This window comes from Cervus canadensis, chromosome 5 (genome assembly GCF_019320065.1).
Source record: "Cervus canadensis isolate Bull #8, Minnesota chromosome 5, ASM1932006v1, whole genome shotgun sequence".
NCBI classification, from domain to species: domain Eukaryota; kingdom Metazoa; phylum Chordata; class Mammalia; order Artiodactyla; family Cervidae; genus Cervus; species Cervus canadensis.
In genome coordinates this window covers 65060249-65082746 of record NC_057390.1, presented here as the reverse complement: position 1 = coordinate 65082746, position 22498 = coordinate 65060249, and the positions used below count along the sequence as shown (strand labels likewise).

At 42.2% G+C, this 22498-nt stretch overlaps 1 protein-coding gene and 2 non-coding genes across 3 annotated transcripts; 1 reads left to right on the top strand and 2 right to left on the bottom strand.

Moving 5' to 3' along the window:
* The first annotated feature begins 2431 nt into the window (after nucleotides 1–2431).
* PCYOX1 (prenylcysteine oxidase 1) lies at nucleotides 2432–21974 on the top strand. The gene is made up of 6 exons (XM_043468951.1): nucleotides 2432–2619; nucleotides 3724–3930; nucleotides 4977–5151; nucleotides 17575–17786; nucleotides 18116–18268; nucleotides 18710–21974. The coding sequence occupies exons 1-6, from the start codon at nucleotides 2499–2501 to the stop codon at nucleotides 19366–19368; spliced, it is 1527 nt and encodes a 508-aa protein (XP_043324886.1). The 5' UTR covers nucleotides 2432–2498; the 3' UTR covers nucleotides 19369–21974.
* LOC122442806 lies at nucleotides 7408–7513 on the bottom strand. Its single transcript, XR_006269790.1, has one exon. It is a non-coding gene; the product is annotated as a small nucleolar RNA U13 (small nucleolar RNA).
* TRNAG-CCC lies at nucleotides 11311–11383 on the bottom strand. The gene has a single exon. It is a non-coding gene; the product is annotated as a tRNA-Gly (tRNA).
* Nucleotides 21975–22498: the final 524 nt, after the last annotated feature.

The following is a 22498-nucleotide window of genomic DNA, read 5'->3' as shown; positions in this document are numbered from 1 at the left end:
TTGTACATAGGTGATCTCATGTTTTAAAAGGAGAATGAAGGAATGGAAGTTGGGGAATTAGCAGGGGCCTAGTGGAGTCAGGTGGAGAAGGAAATGGCAACCCACTCCAGTGTTCTTGCTGGGAGAATCCCAGGGACGGCGGAGCCTGGTGGGCTGCTGTCTATGGGGTCACATAGAGTCGGACACGACTGAAGTGACTTAGCAGCAGCAGCAGCAGTGGAGTTAGGGAAATGAAAGATTATAAAAATTGAGAAGCAGCCATTAGGCAAGTGAAATCACTCTGCTTTCGTTAACTGTTCCTTATCAAATTTAGTTTCCTGTCCTTCCGCTAAGATTAGAAGATAGGGGCTCTCTATCTTCATTTGTTACCTGGAACCAATACTAAATTTTTTTAGCAGCCTTGAATTTTTCTCAAATAGGCACTTTAAGGGAAGCCAGGCTCATTCCAAGGATGTGGCTTTGAGCTCCTATAAACTATGTTAGTCTTCATATGCTAAAGTTGAGGTGCTGTTGAGAAGAGGTCTCAGAGGAACCTGGCTAAAGAGAATTTGGTCAAGGAATCTTAGGCTCCAGCTTCCTAAGGTGGACTGTTTTCTTGAATACTTCTTTGAATAAAGATTTCTAGTATTACTTTATATTATACTTCATGTACATGGTAACATTTTCCATAAATGACATAAAAATATCTTTTTAAGTTTTAGTGACAGAATTCTTTTGAAAGGGTAAGTGGGCAGAATGAGAAAGCCTTCAATCGATCTCCACTGTCTCTTCACTAAGGGTTCTTTCAGCACAATCTTTCCTAGGACACCTGTGTCAAGGTCACTGACATGGTAAATTCTAATCAACCAGCTTATATTTATTGAAGGCCTTTTAGGCTAAAGGTACTTAGGTGTTGTGGGCATAATGTAGTTTGGAAAAAGTAGAAGACATAATTTAGCTCTTTCTTTATAATTTTTAGAAAAAGGAGACTTAATCTTATTTTTATGTTCTTACAAAGAAGTGTTTATTTCTTGTGTGACTTGCATCTTGTTCCATTAACACCTCCATTTCCCCTGTTTGTACTGTGTTCCACTGGCTGTTCCACAAACACACCAGAAACACACACAAAAAAACACTTGCCTAGAAAGGTCTTTCTTTCCCTAGCTCACTCTCACTTACTGCAAGTATTAGTCACTCAGTTGTTTCTGACATTTTGTGACCCCGTGGACTGTAGCCCGCCAGGCTCCTCTGTCCATAGAATTCTCCAGGCAAGAATACTGGAGTGGGTAGCCATTTACTTTTGCTCAAATGCCATTCTGCTCAATGAAGCCTGATCTGACCACTGTTTTTAAAATTACAAGCCATTCCCCATTTCTCTTTCCCCACACTACATTATTTGCATGTTTATTCTAGTTGTCATCGGCCTCCTTCCACTAGAATGTCTGTGTCATTATAATTAATATTTTTTAAAAACACTATTTTGTTCACTGGTTTTTCTCAAGTACCTGGAACACTGCCTGCCACTTGGAAGGAACTCAGTAAATGTCCAATAAATGAATCCTTTTTTTTTGTAGTGGATTTTCTACTTCCTTTCTCCAAGTTTAACCTTTCTTTTTATCCAATTTGTTTTCCTTCCATCCATACTATTCTTCATGGTCATGTACTAGTTATTTTTTCTTTTCCTTTTTTTTTTTTGGCTGGGAGGGGTATTTTAATTACAGAAATGGAATCATATAATACCCATCACTCAGCAGCTTTTCTCACCTAGGACACTATAAATCCTACAGTCTTTTTAATGCTTGCATAATGTTCTATTATAATATGAGGTCAGTACATTATTTTTACTCATGTCTGTCACGCGATGTTTCCACTCCTTTCACTTTGAACTATCCTATCCCTGGCTCCCCCGTTTTTCCTTTTAAGATCCCCTGGAGAAGGGAATGGCAATACACTCCGGTATTCTTGCCTGCAGAATCCCATGGACAGAGGAGCCTGGCAGGCTACAGCCCACGCGGTCGCAGAGAGTCGGACACGACTGAGAGACTGTCACTCTCACTGGCAGTACCAGTTACGCATTCATCCCATACCCAGCAGTTCCGAACCTAGCAATCACTCAGTAAAGTATTTCTTGCACCCCTGGTCTGTTTTTGGCAGCGATTAGCTGTGACCATTGTTTGAGCGAGAGCGATTGTAGGGACAGAAGAGGGCACAGCTGAAGAAATTAAAAGCTGGGGTGAGCCTCCTCTGGGGCCTTTGGTATCTCCCTGAAGCAGGGTGAGTTTCCGGGGGTGGGGCAGGACCGGCTTGGGGTACCCAGACCATCCGGTTGGGAACTCCAGGAGGGAAGTGTATCCCTGGGGTGTCAGGGGCCTGCGCTGAAGAGTGGGGGTAGGGTGGGAGCGGACCTGGGCGGGGCTTGGAGGGGTGAGGCCAGCCAGGGGGCCGGGCGGACGGAGCGCGCAGACTCAAATGCGGGTGGCAGCCCGGCGCTCCAGTCCGACCGCAGCGGTTGGAGAGCCATGGAACCCGTAGCTTCTGGCCTCGAGTGTTCGACTCTGCGGCTGTGGCTGGGGCTGTTGCTGCTATGCAGCTGGTGGTACCCTGGGAGCGCCGAGCCGCGGGCCCCGCCGGAGAAGATCGGTAGGCGAGGAAGAGGCGGCGCGCTGCGGGCGTGGCGAGAGCGAGCCCCGCGCCGGGCGGTCGCTGCCAGCTGCTGCAGGCCGGGCGCCCGCGACGCCCGCTGGGTCGCGCGGAACCAGCCCGCTGCGAATGTGGCGCTCTTCCCGGTTCGCGCCTCCGAACCGCTTGTAGTGCCCCCAGGGAACGCCCTTTCTCGGGCGTGGAGACATGCCCACTTGAGGAATGGGCAGTGGAGGTGGGGGCGACCCGGACCAGTCCGCGGGCGGGCGCCCGGCGTCCCTGCAGCCCCTGTCTCAGGGGCCTGGGGCCGCGGCCTTCGTTTGCTGCACTTGTTCGGAGGCCGGTCCTCTGGCCGCTCGGAGCTACTGGCCAGTTCCGCTCTGCAGATGAGAGGCGCACGCCGGCGCAGCACGCCGAGCCGCGCGAACAGGCTGACGGCGCTGACCGCGTGTGCTTCCCGCGATGGGCTGGGGGCTACCCCTACCCCTCCCCCGTCTGCTTTGTTGAAGTCGGCCGGCTTGCAGAGGCCCCTGGCTTGCACAAGTACTTTACCTAGGACGACTGCCCAGCGGAAACAGTCACTCTTTTAGTTTGATTCGTTTTGGTGGTTTGCTCCCTGTTTATTTTGTTTTGCTTTTTTTTGTTGTTTATTTTTATTTCTTTTTAACCCGTTTTCTTTGGGATCATTAAGCTATTTACATAAACGAGACAGAACAAATCTAGGCAAAAATGGCGGCCACTTTATTTAAAATGCGTGCTGGAAAGGCCCAACCTCCTCTCTTCCCTTGCATTGGGCACAAAGGAGCTTGTGCGGGCCACTTGGGGCCTCCGCAACGAACTGAGAGGCTTGGGGCATCTGGCTGGGGGAAAAATAAAAAATAACAATCTGCTACTACTGTTGTCTGGGGGCAATGTCTGTCCAGATTTGGAGTTCTTTCTGTCTTCCCTGCAACTGTCCCATGCCTCCCCCTCCCCAGGCTTCCCTAAATTGTCGATAACTGCTTTAGGTAATGTCGGTTGTTGATTTACAGCCTTTCAAAAACGAAACATGCGAAGCTGGTAAGAGAAAAAACCCTGTTCCTTTTTTTTTTTCCCCCACCATAGCGGTTATTGGAGCTGGAATTGGTGGCACTTCAGCAGCCTATTATCTGCGGCAGAAATTTGGGAAGGATGTGAAGATTCACGTTTTTGAAAAAGGAAAGGTGGGAGGCCGTCTGGCCACCTTGAATGTGCAGGGGCAAGAATTTGAGTCAGGAGGTTCTGTCATCCATCCTTTAAATCTGCACATGAAACGTTTTGTCAAGGATCTGGGTATGTAATTTGGTCTGAAAGCAAAGCAGACTTCAAAGTGCATGGATATTGTTATCAGATAGGGAACTGAAACTTTTCTGCCTTATTAATTGTCTTTTACAGTGAAGCTGGTAAAACTGCTTTCCTCACTTTCCTGCTAGCAATTGGCACTGCCTTAGGAGCTGCTCTGCTGTAATGGGACACTACATTATCTGTATCTTCAGTTATCTGGAATTACAGCCATGGGGCGTGGGTTGGGGATGGTTGCTGTTGTTGATTCTTTTTTTTTTTTTTTTCTGTTGTTGATTCTTAAATGTTCTGGGTTTGTGTTAAAGAATAGTTTGAGTTAGCAAAACCTAGCATGCTCATTTTACAGCCGGGGAAATGAGGCCCAGAGAGTTGAGGTGTCTGACTTAAGGACACTCACAGCTGTAGGGGCAAACATGTTCCTGGAACTTGGGACATCTGGCTGCTTCGCTACCAGCAGAGGCATTGGACAGGTTGTGGGGGAAGCCTGGGGGGCCTCTGCAGGCTCCCTCCTCAGGGAATGTTGTGTAATTTTGGCCTCCTTCCAGTTATGAGAAGTATTGAATTAACGCAGAATAGGATTTGCACAGGAATGGAAATCCTATTTTCCTTAGCTGCTTTCCACATTTCCTGTGGATGCTTCCAGGGCCTCTTCACTCCACAAGGGCAAGTGTGTGCCAGGAGCAATTTATGCTGCAAAAGTCATGTCTGACATTTCTGATTTTAAGATGAATTCAGCTGTCCTTTGGCTTTTTCTTTTGCCTTTTTTAGTCTTTTGAGACTAAATATAGCCAGTTTCTAATTTTGATATAGCTGCATGATCATCCAACCCATCTTTAAGGGAATCTGCTTTTGGACAGTGTGATGTCTAGAGTATCACACACTGTTCTAAAGATAGAGCTCTGTTAACATGCCTTCTGAGAACTGGGGGAAGCCCAGATGCACTCATTTCAGAGTGTCCCCCATAGCTTCAGATTACCTGCTCTCGTTTGATCAGTACAGAAACCATTGACTTAGTTCCCCTTTCTTTGTTTTTGCAGGTCTCTCTGCTGTTCAGAGCCCTAGTGGCCTAGTGGGGGTGTATAATGGAGAGACCCTGGTATATGAGGAGAGCAGCTGGTTTATAATTAACATGATTAAACTAATTTGGCACTATGGATTTCAGTCCCTCCGAATGCACATGTGGGTAGAGGATGTATTAGACAAGTTTATGAGGTAATTTTTTCTCTTCCATTTAACTTAAGACCTTTTATTAAATAACCTGTAGGAATTACAGTTTTGGGAACAGTTCTCTACCTAACCACAAAGCCTATTTGTAAGGTTGTTAGGAAAAATTTTTTGTATATTATATGCAGGGCTTTTATCCACTTGGAATGTGAAGGGGTCATTTATTTTTGCTTCTGAAAACATACTTTGCAAATGCTTGTTTAATGTTGTCAGACACTTTTACATGCTCTACACATACTAACTCCTTGAAGTCTTACGACAGCTCTCTGGGGTAGGTGCTGTTACTAGCTTTGTAGGTTACTGGAAGGTGGAGGCATAGAGAGGTTTTAGGGTATGCAAGTCCACCTGCCTAGTAACTGGTGGAGCTGGAGTTCTTACCCAGGCCGTCTGGCTCCAGAGTCCTCCCTTTTAATCTCTGAACTGTTTTAGTGTTGTGTGTAGATGGATGAGGTGATACGTACAAGAGCTTGTAGAAAACTTAAATGAGCTTTATTTAACTGTGACATGATGTTTCAGTGAGCCGGCAGCCTGAAATAGCATATCAGTTCTGTGCCCCAAGAATTTAAATTAAGGTATTATCTTCCCACACTGTCCTGCATAGTGAGAATATAGGTGCCTCTTTTCCTTCTCTTTGTTTTTCTGTGTTTTCAAAAAGTTCTTTACATATGAATATGCATTGCTTTGGTAATTAAGAAAAATAACATAAAATAACCACCAGTCTAGAGCCTTCCCTGGTGGACTAGTGGTTAAGACTCCACACTTCCAATGCAGGGGGCGCACATTTGACCCCTGGTTGGGGAACTAGGATGCCACATGCTATATGGCTCAGCCAAGAGAACATTAAAAACCATTCTGACTTTGAAAACTATAACTTGTTAAAAAATCTTTTTATTTTGTATTGGGGTATAGTCGTTTAACAATGTTGCGATAGTTTCAGGTAGACAGTGAAGGGACTCAACTGTACATTTATGATAGAACCTATTTTTTTTTTAAGGTTGTTGGCATGTGCTAATTTTTATGCTGGTTTACAGTTTTAGATCTTGGAGAAATTCATCTTGTAAGAGTTGAATAGGATAAATATATTCTAGTTTCTGCAACTTGTAGTGTTGGAGATTTCTTTCTTTTTAAGCATCATTCTGAGGTCAATTCCTTGAACATCTTTCCAGCTACTGGAAAGGTCAGCTATAGTGCAGGTTGTTCTAAAGTAGGCATTCATTCGTTTATTCATTCATGAAATATTGAGTGCTTAGTATGTGCCAGGCAGTATTCTGGGTCTTGAAGATGTAGAACCTAGAACATACCCCTGCCCTTAAAGAATATATATTCTAGTAGAGAGACAAGCAGTTCACTAGGAAAATGTATAGAATTTGTGTAGAGCCAGTCACTTTTTAAAGAAAGGTGGCATGTTGCTGCATCCTCAACAGGAAAATCAAGTTCACATGGCATGCGATACAGCCTCGCCTTTGTGAATCAGTTTTCTTGACATGTAGAGAATTGCCCTTTGAGAAATTAAGAAATCACTTTTGAAGTGAATTTAGTGTATTACAGAACTGTGAAAAAGGCCCAAGGAGGGGATACATAGATTATACTATTTTTTTAAAATGTGAGGGGTGGAATAAGGGGGTGGGAGGGAGGTTCAAAAGGGAGGGGATATATGTGTATATACTTACAGCTGATTTACATTGTTGTACAGCAGAAACCAACACAACATTGTAAACCAGCTATCCTCTGAATTACAAAAAAGTTATTTTATTGAAGTATAGTGATTAACAATATTGTGTTAATTTCTGCTGCAAAGTGGTTTATTAATACATATATACATTATTTTCTAATATTCTTTTTCACTATGATTTATCACAAGGTTTTGCATATAGTGGGCTTTCCTGGTGGCTTAGATAGTAGAGAATCTATCTTCCTGGGTTGGGAAGATCCCCTGGAGAAGGGAATGACAACCCACTCTAGTATTCTTGCTTGGAGAATCCCATGGACAGAGGAGCCTGGCAGGCTACAGTCCATGGGGTCACAAAGAGTCAGACACAACTGAGTGACTAAGCATATACACATACATTGCATATAGTTCTCTGTATATTATATTTTATATTATATATATAATTATATATTTTTGATTTTAGAACACAATTCCCAAACATGGAATTATGCCCCCCGGCCCTGCCATGTATCTTTGATACTTGATTATAGAGTGCTGACTGTTATGTTGTTTATTTATTTATTTATTTTTTTTCACGTCAGACAGGTAATGTGCCGATGTCGTAACAAGGTTTGTGAGGGAGGCACATGTCACGCAGCAGCGTGAACACCCAATCATCATGCTCATGAACTACAAAAGGATCCGTTATGTTGTTTAAAGGGCCACACATTACTGTTCCTTTCAATAAGAACATGCAGATCTTATTTTAATAATTTTATCATATCCATCATACCCTGTTGGATAAAGGGCAAGTATTGAGCCATCATGTTCCAGTTGCTAAATAGTGAAATACTGCTGGTCTTATGAAATAGCTTCTGCTTGCATGTTTTCTCTTCCCCAGGAATCTCTTTCCTTGCCCTCAGCAGGGAGTCTTGACTCAGTTCCAGGGCTATAATCAGTCTACTTTCTGTTTAATGCTGTTGTTGTTGTTCAGTCACTAAGTCATTTCCGACTACTTGCAACCCCATGAACTGCTGCATGCCAGGCTTCCCTGTCCTTCACTATTACCCAGAGTTTGCTCAGACTCATGTCTGTTGAGTCAGTGATGCCACTGAACCATCTCATCCTCTGTTGCCCCTTTTCCTGTTGACCTCAATCCAGTTGTTAAATACTTGTCGTATCACCTATGTCACAAAAACCAGGATTAGGAGCCACAGAGGTTGCCAAAGAGCAGTCAGGAACAGTGAATTCCCTTACATTTCACTAGGGGATTTTAAATTTTATCTACTGTTTTCAACTCCACAGTTTGTTTTTCTCTGTTATTTCTTTCTCTTTATTAGCAGTCTATGTTTGTTCTAATCTACATTTCTTTCTTTGTGGCCAAGATGTGTGGCATGCAGGACCCAACCAGGGCTCGAACTTCTGTCCCCTACATTGGGAACACGGAGTATTAACCACTGGACCACCAGGGAAGTCCCTAATCTATGTTGTTTTCATACATGCTTTAGTTCTTTAGATATGGCTTCCTTTACTTCTTTGAGCATATTTATAGTAGCTGATTTAAAGTCTTTGTCTGGCAGGTCCAATGTCTGGGTTTTCTTAGGGAGGATTTCTGTTGATTTTTGTTGTAAACTGGACATTTAAAATAATATTGACTAGTAACTCTGGACATCAGAAATCCGCTCACCCCGGGGTTTGTTACTGTTGCTGTTTGTTTGTTAGTGACTCTGGAACTAATTCTGTGAAGTCGGTATTCTTTGTCATGTTTGGCTACTCAAGTGTGTGTGTGTGAGGATTGCTTGCAGTACTCTGGCAGGTTTTGTAGCTCTAGCCTTTCCTTCTGGCTTGCTCAGAGCCTTAAGGTCAGCTGAAGGTGACAGATGAGGGCCTTCTCAGGTCTTTCCTGGGCATGTGACTGTCTTGTACATGGGCATGGCCTTCTAAGTCCCTAGAAACGAATTGGGGTTTTTCATTTCCCAGTATTTCTTTTTAAAATCTTCTGATAAGCCTCTTGCTAGCCCCACTTGGTGTCACAGCCTCAGGCAACAAAAGTTTTTTGACAGATGTGCTCAGGATGGGCTGTTTGTATACAGTGAGGTAAAAAAAGACAAGCCCTAATCTAAAAAGAAAAGGTTTCCCAGTGGTAAAGAATCCTCCTGCCAATGGAGGAGACACAGGTTCGATCCCTGGTTCAGAAAGATTCCCTGGAGAAGGAAATGGCAACCCATTCCAGTGTTCTTGCTGGAATAACCCCATGGACAGGAGAGCCTGACGGATTATAGTACATAGGGTCACAGAGAGTTGGACATGACTGAGCACACACACATAAACAGTCTAAAAAATAGAGCAAACTAGTGACTATGACAAAAAAGCAGCAGACTCACAGATACAGAGAACAAGTACAGATACAGAAAACAAACTAGTGGTTACCAGTGGTGAGGGGGGAAAGACGATGTTGGGGTGGGGGCATAGAAAGTATAAAGTATTGGGTGTGAGATAGGCTCCAGGATGTATTGTGCAACATGGGGAATGTAGCCAGTATTTCGTAATTGTACGTGGAGCTGTCCAGTTGCTCAGTCATGTGCAACTCTTTGCGACCCATGGACTGCAGCACGCTAGGCTTCCCTATCCTTCACTATCTCCTGGAGTTTGCTCAAACTCATGTCCATTGAGTCAATGATGCCACCCAGCCATCTCATCCTCTGTCGTCCGCTTCTCCTCCTGCCTTCAATCTTTCCAGCATCATGGTCTTTTCCATTGAATCAGCTCTTCGCATCAGGTGGCCAAAGTATTTGAGCTTCAGCCTCAGCATCAATCCTTCCATTGAATACTCTGGGTTGATTTCCTTTAGAATTGACTGGTTTGATCTCCTTGTAGTCCAAGGGACTCTCAGGAGTCTTCTCCAGCACCACAGTTCGAAAGCATCAGTTCTTCGACACTCAGTCTTCTCTATGGTCCAACCCTCACATAAGTACATGACTACCAGAAAAACCATAGCTTTGACTATGTGGACCTTTGTCGGCGAAGTGGTGTCTCTGCTTTTTAATATGCTAAGTTTGTCATAGCTTTTCTTCCAAGGAGTGAGTGTGTTGTAGTTTCATGGCTGCAGTCACCATCTGCAGTGATTTTGGAGCCCAAATAATAGTCTCTCACTGTTTCCATTGTTTCCCCATCGATTTGCCATGAAGTGATAGGACCGGATGCCATGATCTTAGTTTTTTGAATGTTGAGTTTTAGGCCAGCTTTTTCACTCTCCTCTTTCACCTTCCTCTAGAGGCTCTTTAGTTCCTCTTCACTTTCTGCCATTAGGGTGGTGTCATCTGCATATCTGAGGTTACTGATATTTCTCCTGGCACTCTTGATTCCAGCTTTAACTTCATCAAGCCCAGCGTTTCACATGATGTACTGTGTATATAAGTTAAATAAACAGGGTGACAGTTACAGCCTTGATGTACTCCTTTCCCAAATTTGTAAATGGAGTATATCCTTTAAAATTTTTAATAAAAAAGAACAAACCCTGAGGATAGAGCTTTGAGTGGACTGCCAGATAAGGCAAATAGTGGCACTTCTCTGACAATGGGAATTTGGGGATGCTCTAAACATGTCTTATCACCTCTGTGGCTGCCAGCTTGCTGGTTTCACAGGTATTGTGGTTGGAAGGCTGCTGATTTTGAAGGATACCTTGTTGCTAGCAAGATGGGAATGAGATTAGGGAAAGTTCAAATACCACAGGGCTCATTTGTTCTTATAGTCAGCCGTCTAATATTCCTGGGATTTTAGCAAGTCTTTGGTTTATTTCCAGAGTTCCAAAAAAGTTGATGTTGACAGTGGTTGCCAGTGTTCTCATTGCTTTTATGTAGGGGCAGATTTTTCTAAGGTCCTTACTCCAGTTTAAAAGTCCTTCATCCCATCTCCTCTACTTTTTTCTGTCTGGGCCTCCTCCTGCTCTGCTGGATCTCTCTGCTTCAGCTGTAGAGTTGCAACTCTGCCAGCTCCAGGTGTTTTCAATCTTTTGGTTTACTTTTCTCCTTGATAAAAGAACCTGTCTGACAGTGCAGGAGATGTAAGAGACACAGGTTCAATCCCTGGGCCAGGAAGATCCCCTGGAGTAGGGCAGAGGAACCCACTGCCTGGAGAATCCCACCAACAGAGGAACCTGAAAGATTACAGTCCATAGGATCCCAAAGAGTCAGATACAACTGAAGCAATTTAGCACAAACTGTTATGTAAGTTGCTTATGTTTATTTTGTTGCCTGTTGTCGCATCTAAAACAAAAGCTCTGTTATGGCAGCGATATTTTTTTTTCCTGTGTTGTATTGACCTCTGTATCTCAGCATCTAGAACAGTGTCTGGCTCAAACTGATGCTCCATAAATATTTGTTGCATGAATAAATGAATGAATGAGTGAATAAATGGTTAAGGGTTATACAGATTTTTTTTTTTTTTAATATATATTTATTTGACTGCATGAAGTCTTAGTTACAGCACATGGGATCTTGTTCCCTGACCCGGGTTTGAACCTGGGCCCCCTGCATTGGGAGCACAGAGTCCTAGCCACTGAACCATCAGGGAAGTCCCGGTTATACAGATTTTTAAAGAGAAAAAAATAGTTTCTGCTAATCAGATTGCTTTTATAAACTACTAGTTACTTACACCTTGCTTTTTACTAAATATGTACTGTAATGCACTTACAGTGCTTATTGTTTAATTGGTATATAGTGTCTCCGTGAGGCCTTTGCTTAGGAGGCTTACTTGAGTGTGGTTGGCTCAGGCAGGAGGAGGCAAGGAGTAATTTTTTATAACATCATATATGTGTGTGTGCACTTAGTCACTCAGTTGTGTATGACTTTTTGTGGCCCTATGGACTGTAGCCCGCCAGGCTCCTCTGTCCATGGAACTTTCCAGGCAAGAATACTGAAGCGGGTTGCCATTTCTTAGTCCAGGGGATCTTTCCAACCCAGGGATTGAACCATTGTCTCTTGTGTTTCCTGCATTGGCAGGCGGGTTCTTTACCACTAGCGCCACCTGGGAATCCGTAACATCATATATAACTTACTTAATTGGCTACTGTTTTGTCATGCTGACCATTAGCAAAGATCACTCTTTGTTTTATGAGGTATTTAGTTTATTACTTTTCTGAAGAACTCAGTGTTTTCATCCTACTTTTTCCAACTTTCTAGGCACTACAGGCCAAATGATATGGTTGCAAGGAATTATTTTAATTTCTCAGTTTTGGCACTGAGAATTTTCCCAGTGCCAAAAATTTATTCAGTATTTTATGTACTACACTGTTGTTGCTAGTGTTGACACTTTGCAACCCCATGGACTGTAGCCTGCCAGGCTCCTCTGTCCATAGGATTTCCCAGGCAGGAATACTGGAGTGGGTTGCCATTTCCTTCTCCAGGGGATCTACCTGACCCAGGGATAGAACCCAGCTCTCCTGCATTGGCAAGCAGATTCTTTACCTCTGAGCCACCAGGGAAGCCCATTACTACTCTGTTAGAGAGTAGGTAATGTTGAAATGTGTATGACATTACCTCTGCTCTTTAAAAAAGTTTACAGTTTATTTTGAGAGAAGAAAGTTGATGTAAAAACTCTTCTCCTGTGGCCACTAATAGAGATCGTTCCTTGGCATTTATTTCTTCCTTTACTTCATAGACTTAGCTATGTGTATACCGGAGTTGCTGTCCCTAATTGTAAGTTCCTTGAGAGAAAGGAACCATGACTTCCTCATTTTTGTATCCTCACTTGCAGCCAAAATAATATATATTGAATTATTGCATGAACTGATTTATGTGGACATTCTTTCAAGTTCATAAAGTATAGAGAAATGTCAGGTGATATTTCCTAAGAATTAGTTATAGTTAATTTTAGTACAAAGTAGTATTTAATATACTACTATAAATAGTACAAAGTAGTATTTAAGTGCTAAACATGAGTGCTAAGTTTTACGGGACTTTTGGAGATGATGGTACCACTGTGGACTGGGATTCTGGGGAGGACTTTGCAAAGGGAGGACTCTGGTGGTCCAGTAGTTAAGAATCTGCCTGCCAGCGCAGGGGACACAAGTTCGATCCCTGGTCCGGGAAGATCCCACATGCAGCAGAGCAACGAAGCTTGTGCGCTGCAACTGCTAAAGCCCGTGCACTCTATAGAGTCCATGCTCCATGACAGGAGAAGCCTGCGCACCACACTGAAGAGTAGCTCCTGCTCACTGCAACCAGAGAAAGCCCATGTGTAGCAATGAAGACCCAGTGCAGCCAAAAACAAATTTAAAATAAAGACTTTGTAAAGTGGGTGGGATTTAAGCTCTGAAGGATGTGTAGTTAACTGTTCTATGATTACGGATGGGAAGTGTATTCCAGGTGGAGGGAAGAGCTAGTGAAAATGTTTAGGAGCAATACCCAGAGCATATTTAGAGAGTACTGAATGGGTCAGCTGTGTTCAGGTGTGAGGTATGAGTGTGTGTGTGTGTGTGTGTGTGGTAGAGGGCAGAGGGGGAATAGTGATTCTTAGCCTTCTACTTGCCATGTCACTTTTAGACAAGTTCTTTAACCTCTCCTTTGTTTCTTTATTTGCAATTGGCTCAAAGGAGTTGATGAGTTTGGCTCTTAAAAATTTGTGATTTTTTAAAATGTCAGAACTTTAGTAAGTAGTAGTAATAGGTAAGATGTTTTTGAATACGTGGGTGGTTGACAAGAAGTGTATTTTAGTGCTTCTGGGAGATTCATAAATATTTCAAAGAAGAGAAACTAGACGGATTTCCCTGGCAGTCCAGTGGTTAAGACACTGCACCCCCAATGCAGGGGGGCATGGGTTTGATCCCTGGTCGGGGAACTAATACCTGCTGTGCAGTGGGACCAAAAACTAAAATGTCAAACAAGTAAAAAATAATAGTTTACCCAAGCATATCCAACAGATTAACCTTCTAACACATAACAAATATAAAAAAATTATATAAAAAAGAGAAACTAGAGGCAGATAAATCAGTTATTCATGTTAGTAGTTTGAATATAAAGCTTCATTTAAGATCAGGGAGATGAGAAATAACAGGAGAGATGTTAGGAAGATTGATAAGCTTCCCTTCTTAAGTGGGTGAAGCAGAAAGGAGAAATGAAATGTTCTTTGTGTTTGATCTTTGTTAATTTGATTAATATGTGTCTTGGGGTGTTTCGCCTTGGGTTTATCCTGTTTGGGACTCTCTGGGTTTCTTGGACTTGGGTGGCTATTTCTTTCCCCATTTTAGGGAAGTTTTCAGCTATTATCTCCTCGAGTATCTTCTCATGGCCTTTCTTTTTGTCTTCTTCTTCTGGGACTCCTATGACTCGAATGTTGGGGCGTTTCACATTGTCCCAGAGGTCCCTGAGGTTGTCCTCATTTCTTTTGATTCTTTTTTCTTTTTTCCTCTCTGCTTCATTTACTTCCACCATTTTATCTTCTACCTCACTTATCCTATCTTCTGTCTCCGTTATTCTACTGTTGGTTCCCTCCAGAGTGTTTTTGATCTCATTTATTGCATTATTCATTTTTAATTGACTTTTATTTCTTCTAGGTCCTTATTAAACATTTGTCTTTGTCTCCAGGCTATTTATCTGTAACTCCATTTTGTTTTCAAGATTTTGGATCATTTTTATTATCATTATTCTAAATTCTTTCTCAGGTAGATTCCCTATCTCCTCCTCTTTTGTTTGACTTGGTGGGCATTTTTCATATTCCTTTACCTGTTGGGTATTTCTCTGCCTTTTCATCCTGTTTAGATTGCTGTGTCTGGAGTGGGCTTCTGTATTCTGGTGGTCTGTGGTTCCTTTTTAATGTGGAGGTTTCACCCAGTGGGTGGGGTTGGACGATTGGCTTGTCAAGGTTGCCTGGTTAGCGAAGCTTGCGTCAGTGTTCTGGTGCGTGGAACTGGATTTCTTCTCTCTGGAGTGCAATGGGGTGTCCAGTAATGAGCTTTGAGATGGGTCTATGTGTTAGGTGTGACTTTGGGCAGCCTGTATGTTGACACTCAGGGCTATGTTCCTGTGTTGCTGGAGAATTTGCATGGTATGTCTTGCTCTGGAACTTAATGGCTCTTGGGTGGTGGTTGGTTTCAGTGTAGGTATGGAGGCTTTTGGATGGTCTCTTATTACTTAATGTTCCGTGTAGTCAGGAGTTTTCTGGTGTTCTCAGGTTTTGGGCTTGTCTCCTGCCTCTGGGTTTCAGTCTTATTCTTCCAGTAGTCTCAAGACTTCTCCAACTATACAGCACTGATAATAGAACTTCTAGGTTAATGGTGAAAAGATTCTCCACTGTGAGGGACACCCAGGGAGGTTCACAGGGTTACATGAAGAAGAGGAGAGGGAGGAGGGAGATAGAGATGAGCAGGAGGAGAAAAGGGGGACTCAAGAGGAGAGAGACAGATCTATGCAGTTCTCTGTTCCCAAAGTGTTCTCTGTAGCCCAGACACCCACAGAGATTCACAGAATTGGATTGAGAAGAGAAGGGGAAGGGAGGAAATAGAGGTGTTCTGAGGTAGAAAATGGAGAGTCAAAAGTGAGAGAGAGTAATCAACACCCTCCTGAGTAAAAATGGGTACTGAATATTGGATTCTTAAATGTCCAAAATTGATATCAAATACTGAAAAACAAAGATTAAAAATCTAGTATAGAGGTTAGACTCTTAAAAATACAATATTAAAAACAAAAACACAAAAAAATTTAGAAATATATATGAAGTTTGGTTTAAAAATATGGCTTCTCCTTTTTTTTTTTTTGCAAGGTTATAGTGAAATGAAAATGAAAATTAAGGAGTAATAGAGGACTTTAGAAGAAAATATGAGAAAAAAAATAAAACAGGAAAAAAAATTTTTTTCCTAATTAAAAAAATAGTAAAAATATATGAAAATAAAAGTTAAGGAGTAGTGGGGGAGTAATAGGGAATTTTAATAGAAAATAAGTGAGAATAAATAAAAAAAAATTTTTTAATTTAAAAAAAAAAGTAAAAATATATCTAGGAATTTCTCTGGAGCTGTTGTGGTCAGTGTGGGTTCGGTTCAGTTTCAGATAGCTCCTTGTTCCAGCTTACACTTCTCAGTATCTGTAGGTCCCTTCTGGTGTAGTTGGTGTTACCTACAGGGATTTTAATCTGTTGCACCGGTCCCTTCTGAAGCGGTTCCCTTTGTTTATTTGGCTTCTGTTTGCCGGTCTCTTCAGTGTCTAATTTCCGCCCTGACACCGGCGGGCGGAGGTGTCTCTTGTTTAGGTTCGCTAGTTCAGTCGTGCTGCGGGGAGGGAGGGGCGCTGCAGACAGATATCGCTGTGTGTGGGGAGCACTCACAGTGTTCCGGCCACACTGGGTTGCCCCCGCTCACGGGTGTGTGCTCTCCCCGTCTACACTGCTCAGGCTCCCGGCTGCTCTATATGGAGCGGGCCCTGCGTTGCGTGCGGTTCCAGTTTTCCAGTACTCCACAAAAGCGCAGATTCGGTTGGGCCTGCGTTTTGTGCCTTCCCCCGGCCAGAGCAGCTCAGGCAGCCAGGAGCTTGACGGGCACACTCTCCCTGGGTGTGGTGTGCCTTCTCCCCTCCGCGGTCCCAGCCTCAGTTTCCGCGCGTGCCAGTCAGATGCGTGTGCCTTGTGTCTATTCTTGGGAGCTGGCCCTAGCTGCGACCCTCCCAGAGGATGTCAACCATCCAGAAACTCAGGAAGTCTTTGGTTAGAAACTGGAGGCCTGTTTGCAGTTGGTAGGGGTACTGTCTTTGGGGCTGAGTTTGCCCCTTTCCCCTCGCCCCTGCCTCCTGCCTCCGGGGATGGGCCAGTCCGCAGCTGGCTAGCTCTTCTCTGAAATTGCTCAGTCTCTTTGTTCTGAAAACGGCCGGCAGTGTGTTCTGGCCGGTTAATTCTCTCTCTCTGTCTCTTGCTATCCTACAGTTTAAGTTGCTCTCACGTTAGCTCCCTCCGATTGCCCTCAGGGCATTCAGGCCCGGTTCTTACCCTAAGCAATGCCACCTGCTCCTCTCTGTTCCGCCCCCACTTGCTGGTGGCAGATGCGGGCGTCTGGGGTACTTTTCTGTTGGGAGTTGCTTTTAGGCATGTAATCTGTGAGTTTTATTTATTTTTCCTCCCAGTTAGGTCCCTAGCTCTTTTGTCTCTTTTTATCTTATATACTTTGTCCTACCTCCTTTCAAAGACGACAGGCTGCTTTTCTGGGCGCCTGATGTCTTCTGCTAGTGGTCAGAAGTTTTGTGAAGTTTGCTCAGCGTTCAGATGTTCTTTCGATGAATTTGTAGGGGAGAAAGTGGTCTCCCTGTCCTATTCCTCCGTCATCTTGGCTCCTTCCCCAGAAATGAAATGTTTAAATTTAAAACTAAATGAACTGAGGATGATGTGTAGGATATTAGGAGTAACCCATTGTTTTGGTTGAAATTCGGGTTAGGAGGAGAGGATCAAGCTTAGTGGAAAGGTAAAGTTTAATTTTAGACAACTCTAGGTGTGCTGGAAGATGAATGAGAACAAGACATACCCACTTCCTGAAAGGTGATCCCAGTGACCATATTCATGCAGAAGAGTGAATTCAAAGGACAGTGGACTTCCTCCAGAGGAGAAAGAGGGAAAGGGAGGCCAGGAGCCTCTGGGATACATGGGGAAGACGCATCTCACAGGATTGGTAGGGACTCGTCCAAAGGAAACAGGAAAGCCACTTGGAGTCTTAGGATGCTGTTTTCCTTCTTTGTTTGTACCCTCCCCACTATCTGGTGTTTAATGGCCATTTCTCTTCTATTCAAAAGGATCTACCGCTACCAGTCTCATGACTATGCCTTCAGTAGCGTAGAAAAGTTACTGCATTCCCTAGGAGGGGACGACTATCTTGGATTATTTAACCGGTCACTTCTTGAAACCTTGCAGAAAGCAGGCTTCTCTGAGAAGTTCCTTGATGAAATTATTACTCCTGTCATGAGGGTAAATTATGGCCAAACTACAAACATCAATGGCTTTGTAGGTAAGTCAGGGCTTGGAATAGTTAACGGACATTAGTTGACAGCGTGGTTTACCTGATGCTTTGGTGGCTCCTTACTTTAGGCCATGATTTGGAGATGACTACCTTCCTTTGTGAAACCTCAGACACAATGAAAATCTTGGCAACATTGTGCATGTGTAGATGAGCATTTTTATGGGAACAGAGTCTGGTTTTTATTAGTTGAATGGTCCTCAACCGGGTCATTTGGCAGTGTCTAGATTTGGAGCCAGATGCAGCGGTGTGGGAAGGGGGAGAGGGTAGAGGGCCTCTTACAGAGTCAGAATTAACACATTTCATCCTACTGCTGACAGGGGCAGTGTCAATGTCCTGTACTGATCCTGGCCTTTGGGCAGTAAAAGGTGGCAATAAACTTGTTTGCTCAAGGCTCCTTCAGGCTTCCAGAAGCAATCTTGTCTCGGGCTTAGTAATGTCCATAGAGGAGAAAACAAGGACCAAGCAGACGGGTAAGCTTGAACTTCTGTTTTATTGTTCCTGATTTCCCCTGCAGAAAATAACTGCTCAGGGAGAAAAGCCTGTTTCTCCAGCTCTCGCTCAGTTCCAGATGATGAAATTTTAAATTGGAGGTTAAGTGTTGTGTGTCATGTGGAAATAGATGCACATGTGCTCAAGTACAGTGGCATGACTCTTAGGATTTAAAAAAGAATTTCATCCTCAAAAGTAAACATTTTGTATTTTGTACCTGTTGACAGGTTTTATTTCCATTCCAAGTAGAAAATTGGCCTCAGTGTAATACAAATGCAGGGGCCAGTTATCTTAAGGGATAAAACTTGTTTAAGACCTTAGAATTATGGAGAAACTATTAAGGTATAGAATTACTTTTAGAAGGTATAAAATATAGTATGTTAGAAACACTTAAAAAAAATATGCTTTTTTATTTCCTCTAGGAAATTCCTCAAAGGTGTATGAAGTGGTCTACCAAACTGGATCTGAGACCCATTCAGACTTCTATGATATTGTCCTGGTGGCCACTCCATTGAATCGGAAAATGTCCAACATAAATTTTCTCAACTTCGATCCTCCAATTGAGGAATTCCATCAACACTACGAACCTTTAGTGACAACTTTAATTAAAGGGGAGTTGAATTCAACTGTCTTTAGCTCTAGAGCCTTAAATGAGTTTCATCTTGGTACAGTCTTAACCACTGATAATCCAGATTTATTCATTAACAGCATTGGGCTTGTGTCCCCTGTAGAAGAAGACAGTAATCCTCAGCCAAAAGCAGATATAGCACATGTCTGGAAGATCTTTTCTGCAGCACCACTTAGTAAAGAACAAATTTTAAAGCTCTTTGTGTCCTACGATTATGCTGTGAAGCAGTCATGGCTTGCATACCCTCATTATACACCTCCAGAGAAATGCCCCTCCATCATACTTCACGATCGACTTTATTACCTCAACGGCATAGAGTTTGCAGCAAGTGCCATGGAAATGAGTGCCATTGCAGGCTACAATGCTGCTCTCCTTGCCTATCACCGCTGGAATGGGAACACACACATGATTGACCAAGAGGACTTATATGAGAGACTTAAAACGGAACTATGAAGTACCACTCTTTTATCCCCCTCCTGGTTCCAAATGGAATATCACTGGCAAAAAAAAAAAAAAAAAAGAACATAGTGTGAACAGAGATGATTTTGAATCATATTTTGCCATTATCATCATTTAACAAAAGTAATCCCAGTGAGTCATGAGAAATGCAAGGTTCTAATTAAGCATGAAGGTAAAACTATTGCATCTCCAAGATCAAACTCTTTCTTGAATATCCATCAGCAGCATTTCCCAAACTTGTCTGATCATAAGAATCATCTGGAGTTTGTTAGACATATGAATTCTCTAGCTCCTCTGGAGGTTCTGATTTAATAGGTCTGGGATGGGGCCCTGGATTTTGAACGAAACTTGAAAGCATTTTAAGCTGAGCCCTTGATGAAGACTTCCTTTTAGTTCAGGACTAGTTCATTTGCGCTTCACGGTTGGATGTGATCTTAAGTCAGGTAAAATAACCATGGGAACTGGTATCTTATGCCTGGCTTTAGTAACTTATATTTTGCAAATGACATATGCCCATGCTTAAAGCCTTGACTTTCAGAATGTTCTTTTGATTGCTTCTGTCTCTATTTCATTAGGGGTGAAGTTCAGAAGTCTTAGTGTAGTATAAAGATGTCACACAAAAATCTCAAGTAAAATGAAAAGTATAGGCTACTGATTTAAGAAATTTCTTAAATTTGTCTTCTATTATCAAACCCTCACCTGAGGAGCTTTGAAAAATGGTGACAGAGCCCCACAACAGAGATTGGTTTAATGGACTGAGGATAGGACCTCAGCTTTTTGTAGCTTTTTATTTAGAGTTCCTAATGGACAACTGGGGTTTAGAGTCACTGATGTGGGGGTTTGTTTTCAAAGGGTTTTTAGTGCCTTAAAAGTCCTAAGAAGAAACCCAATCCATTATCAAAGCAAATCCATGTTGCAAAGGATTTCTCTGTGAGAACTCTAGTAGTCTTGGTAGTAAGAAGCATCGACAGTTTGACAGCAGAGGCAACTTAGATGATTCTAGAGCCGCTGGCACTAGAATATATTCAGTGACCCCACACTTGATAAGATCCAGTTTATGTTCAAACTGTTCAATGCTTCTGAAGGTACTGCAGCATTTTGATTGAGAAATTGGTTGTTGAAATCTTGTTTTGAGGCGGTGGTTTGGCTGTGCATTGTAATCACCTGTAGGACTGCTTCCAGAATGATTCCAGGATGTAGCCAAACTTGAGACCCAGTTCTCCACCTGTACAAAGATCATGAGTGTCCTTATAGTCACTGGAAGGACAAAACAAGTAGAAACTTGTGAATTCTAAAAGTAACTGAACTGCAACCAAGTTAACATATATTGTCTTTTTAAAAAAGTCCTCCTCCAGATTATAGCAGTTGTTCCTTTTAGCAAAAAGGAGAACATTGATTCTGAAAGCAATTTATTCTCTACAATTGTGAATATTAATATGCTGATAAAACTGCCAAGATATTTGATGTAGAGGCAGGAATTAAATTTATAGTTTGTCAGAGTTAGCTTTTTACTATTTTTATTCTTAACAAGTATGTTAAGAGGCATTCGTAGTTTTTTCCTCTTGTGGTTTTAAAGAAGATAATATGTAGAGTATAGTACTGTTGTGTATATGCTAAAAGTGGGTGAATTCTAGTGGAATAATTTCTAATGTCTGCAGACTTGTTTTGCAATGGCAAATTATTTCTGGAACAGCAGTTTTAAGTATTGCTGTTGTTATCAAACCCAACTCTGTTTTCCAACGAGGCATCTGCAGTTGTTAAGAGCAAAAAGGTTATCCATATAGTAAGCGTATTAATTTTAATGCAACTTAACAGAATTCAAAAAGATTTAATTGGAAGAAAGACCTGTCAGGGCCCATTATTCCAGGAGGCTACTCAAGAGAAATTTTTACAGAAGAGACTGGTAAAGAGTATGCACAGACTGAAGGAAGGCCAAGTTCTGCTCCAGTGTTACTGGAAGGCTTGTTAAAACATGGCTGGCCTCACCCCTAGAAATGTTGCAGTAGGTGTGGAGTAGCATACGAAAGACTGCATTTCTGTTATGTTCCTACATGATGCTGCCGGGTAGGAGCCACACTTAGAAATTCTACCAGTTCTAAAATTCAACTTTAAACCTTCCCTAACATTGCAACCACATAAAGAGGAGAATGGAAAAATAAAAATGTATGGCCTTTACATCAACTTTAGTTTGATCCCTCTAGCTGTATTTTTTCTGTAAACATTTCCTATAAATAGGGAATACCATTTTACATACTTGTTTACAAGTACCTCACATACTGTGTATATCCCACTCTAGTTTTAAAGTGACTCATGATTTGTAGGCTTTCTACGGGTTCACAAAAATAAACTTAAGCATTTGCTTGATAGATTTTTTTTAAAGTTAGGTTTATGATACCTGTCTGTAATATTATCTCTTATTGGAGTTTCTGCACCATAAAATTTACAAACTAGGTGAGTATATTACAGGCAGCATTATCACCATCTTCCACTCCACAAAGAACCACAATGCACTGGAATGTTTTCCTCTGGAATTGTATTTCTACTCTTGTATTCAACATTTTTTCCCACTTATGTTCAAAATAAAAACAATGACATCATTACTTGCTGTGTTTTACTTCTGTTGTACTATATGGTTGACTCTTAAAACATTGTGGGGGTTATGGATGCTGACCCTTTGAGCAATCAGGTCTCTGCATATGCAGTTCCTGTATTCAGTTTGGAATCCATAGATTCAACCATGGATGGTGTAGTACTATAGTATTTACTATTGGAAAAAACCCGTATATAAGTGGACCTGCACAGTTTAACCCATGTTGTTTGAGTGAAACTGTACTTGGAATGTAGATGTATGTGAAAAAGTCAGAGTCTGTCCAAGTTACTGCAAGAACTTTGAAAATTCCAGTTATGTTTTAGAAGAAACCCACTCAGGTTTGCAGCTTCTTTAACTTTGTTCAGTAGTAAAAGATAGGGAAAAAGGGCATCTTGCCAATGTTTCATATTTACTAAGATTTTTCTATTTAATGCATTAAAAACCTCTGAACTAATCAGTCTCAACCAATAACAGGTCATGACAAAAAAATCAGAATAAGAGCAAATAGATTCTAAGTTGAGAACAGCTAAGAAA

What these genes read in the sequence shown, in the direction of transcription:
- PCYOX1 (XM_043468951.1), top strand. Translation starts at nt 2,499, where the DNA reads ATGGAACCCGTAGCTTCTGGCCTCGAGTGTTCGACTCTGCGGCTGTGG. An exon ending in GGCCCCGCCGGAGAAGATCG is followed by an intron (nt 2,620 to 3,723) that starts GTAGGCGAGGAA and finishes CCCCCACCATAG; the next exon opens with CGGTTATTGGAGCTGGAATT. An exon ending in ACGTTTTGTCAAGGATCTGG is followed by an intron (nt 3,931 to 4,976) that starts GTATGTAATTTG and finishes TTGTTTTTGCAG; the next exon opens with GTCTCTCTGCTGTTCAGAGC.